Consider the following 2,446-nt stretch of genomic DNA (forward strand, 5'->3'; position numbering starts at 1 on the left):
GGTCAGTGCTGAGCGGGCCGGGGAAGGGGTCAGGGGGGCGGGGGGCTGGGCGGGGGGCGGGCAGGCGGGCCGGGAAGGGGGCAGGGGGTTGGGGGGGGGCTGGCCTGAGGGGCGGGGTGGGGAAGGGGGCGGGGGGCGCTGGGGGGGGTCAGCGCTGAGCGGGCCGGGGAAGGGGTGGGGGGGGCAGGGGGCGGGGCGAGTTCGGCTCCTGTGGGGGAGGGGCGGGGGCTCAGGGGGCGAGAACGCGTCTCTCACACGACGGCGCCGCGCGAAGACGTCGCGGGTGCGGCGGTGACGTCATCCTCGTCGCCGCGGGGCGGGGCGAGGAGCGCGCGCCCGCACGCCTCGCGGGGCGGGGCCTGGCGCACGTCGCCCGCTTCCGGCGCGTGCGCGCAGGCCGGCGCCGGAAGCGGGGCGCGCGGCGCGGCGGGGCGCGGGCGGGGGCGAGAAGATGGCGGACGGGGACAGCGGCAGCGAGCGCGGCGGCGGCGGGTTCGGCGGCCCGCGCGGGCCGGGCCCCGAGCAGGAGACGCAGGAGCTGGCCTCCAAGCGGCTGGACATCCAGAACAAGCGCTTCTACCTGGACGTGAAGCAGAACGCCAAGGGCCGCTTCCTCAAGATCGCCGAGGTGGGCGCGGGCGGCTCCAAGAGCCGCCTCACGCTCTCCATGGCGGTGGCCGCCGAGTTCCGCGACTACCTGGGCGACTTCATCGAGCACTACGCGCAGCTGGGCCCCAGCAGCCCCGAGCCGCCGGCGGCGGGCGGGCCGGGCGAGGAGGCCGGGCCGCGCCGCGCGCTGAAGAGCGAGTTCCTGGTGCGCGAGAACCGCAAGTACTACCTGGACCTGAAGGAGAACCAGCGCGGCCGCTTCCTGCGCATCCGCCAGACCGTCAACCGCGGCCCGGGCCCGGGCTTCGCCGCCGGCCCGCCCGGCCTGCAGAGCGGCCAGACCATCGCGCTGCCGGCCCAGGGCCTCATCGAGTTCCGCGACGCGCTGGCCAAGCTCATCGACGACTACGGCGGCGACGAGGAGGAGCCGGGCGGCCCGGGCGGCGGCGGCGCGGGCGGGCTGGGCGCGGAGCTGCCCGAGGGCACGTCCATCACCGTGGACTCCAAGCGCTTCTTCTTCGACGTGGGCTGCAACAAGTACGGCGTCTTCCTGCGCGTGAGCGAGGTGAAGCCGTCCTACCGCAACGCCATCACCGTGCCCTGCAAGGCCTGGGCCCAGTTCGGCGGCGCCTTCTGCCGCTACGCCGAGGAGATGCGCGACATCCAGGAGCGCCAGCGGGACAAGCTCTACGAGCGCCGCGCCGGGCCGGCCGGGCCGGGCAGCGGCAGCGGGGCCGGCGACGACTCCGACGGGGACGACGTGGACGACGACTGAGCGGCGCCCCCGGCCGGGGAGCCGCCGCCGCCGCCAGCCCCCAGCCCCGGCCGAGAGAGAATCCAGCTTCACCGCAGACACCGCCCCGGCCCCGGCCCCGAGTGCCCCCGGCTCCCCCCCCGCCCAGCCCCTTTCGAGATCGTGCCCCCCCCCCCCCCCCCCGGAAACCAGCATCCCGGCGGCCGCGCCGCCCCCGCCGCCGGGCGCTTGAAGAGAAGGGAGAGGCCGCCGCAGCTGTCCGGATCCGAGAGTGCAGGTCGCGATGGGGAAGGAGGCCGGGCCTAGCCGGGGCGGGAGGGGAATCCCGGCAGCTTCGGGCCTAGCGTTGGGACGAGCCTGTTTCCGGACCAACGTCCATTCTGTCCTTTCCTTTGCAGACTTGTTTTCTGGGATGCAAACTGCTCCGCTCCGGGCGCCGCTGGAACCGTCAGCGAGCCAGTTCCAGCTGGCGGGGTGCTGAAGATTACGGGACACTTTCTTGTTTTGATTTTTTTGTTTTTGTTTTTAAACATGGGGGTTGCGAAGAGGTAGGTTCAAGGAAAAACAGGCATAAAGCACAAGGAAAGCTGAGTGGATTGGTTGCTGCTCACTGAAGTTCTTCCCCTTCTCTCCAAGTAAGGTGGTCTTGGAAAAGAAACGGCGGCGTTAGCAGCAGGGAGAAGTAAGAGCCAAATCTCTCCTGGCTCCAGTGGGTTGACCCAGCGACTAAGTGGAATCCAGCATGAGAGCTGGGTTTTTAAATCTTTAAACCATAACTTGGTTGAGAACAGCAACCTGTGGCTCCAAGTCTAGTCTGTGAAAGAATGACTGGCACAAAGTGAGACATGAGCAAACTGAAGGCTTCATTCATCTTCGGTAGAAATCAGTGGACATGTTCGACTATGAATCTAAACACCAAGAACCTCAGGTCCAGAAGTCCATCACTTGTTCTTTTACAAGAATTTTTAAAAAGAGAACTCAATCTGTTTCCTCAGTACCTCACATTGTGTAACAGCAGAGTTGGCAAAAATGCAGGATGGATTGTTCAGAGCAAGCACACAACCTGTGGGAGCTTCACATCCA

General features: G+C 67.9%; 1 protein-coding gene across 1 annotated transcript; it reads left to right on the forward strand.

The window, feature by feature from the left end:
• The first annotated feature begins 451 nt into the window (after positions 1-451).
• On the forward strand, positions 452-1,384 carry PURB (purine rich element binding protein B). Its single transcript, XM_074940069.1, has one exon. It carries the CDS (start codon positions 452-454, stop codon positions 1,382-1,384), a length of 933 nt encoding a protein of 310 aa, XP_074796170.1.
• The last annotated feature ends 1,062 nt before the right edge of the window (positions 1,385-2,446 follow it).

This window comes from Natator depressus, chromosome 26, assembly GCF_965152275.1.
Source record: "Natator depressus isolate rNatDep1 chromosome 26, rNatDep2.hap1, whole genome shotgun sequence".
NCBI classification, from domain to species: Eukaryota; Metazoa; Chordata; order Testudines; family Cheloniidae; genus Natator; species Natator depressus.

Coding starts and splice junctions, on each gene's coding strand:
- PURB (XM_074940069.1), top strand. CDS start 452: ATGGCGGACGGGGACAGCGGCAGCGAGCGCGGCGGCGGCGGGTTCGGC.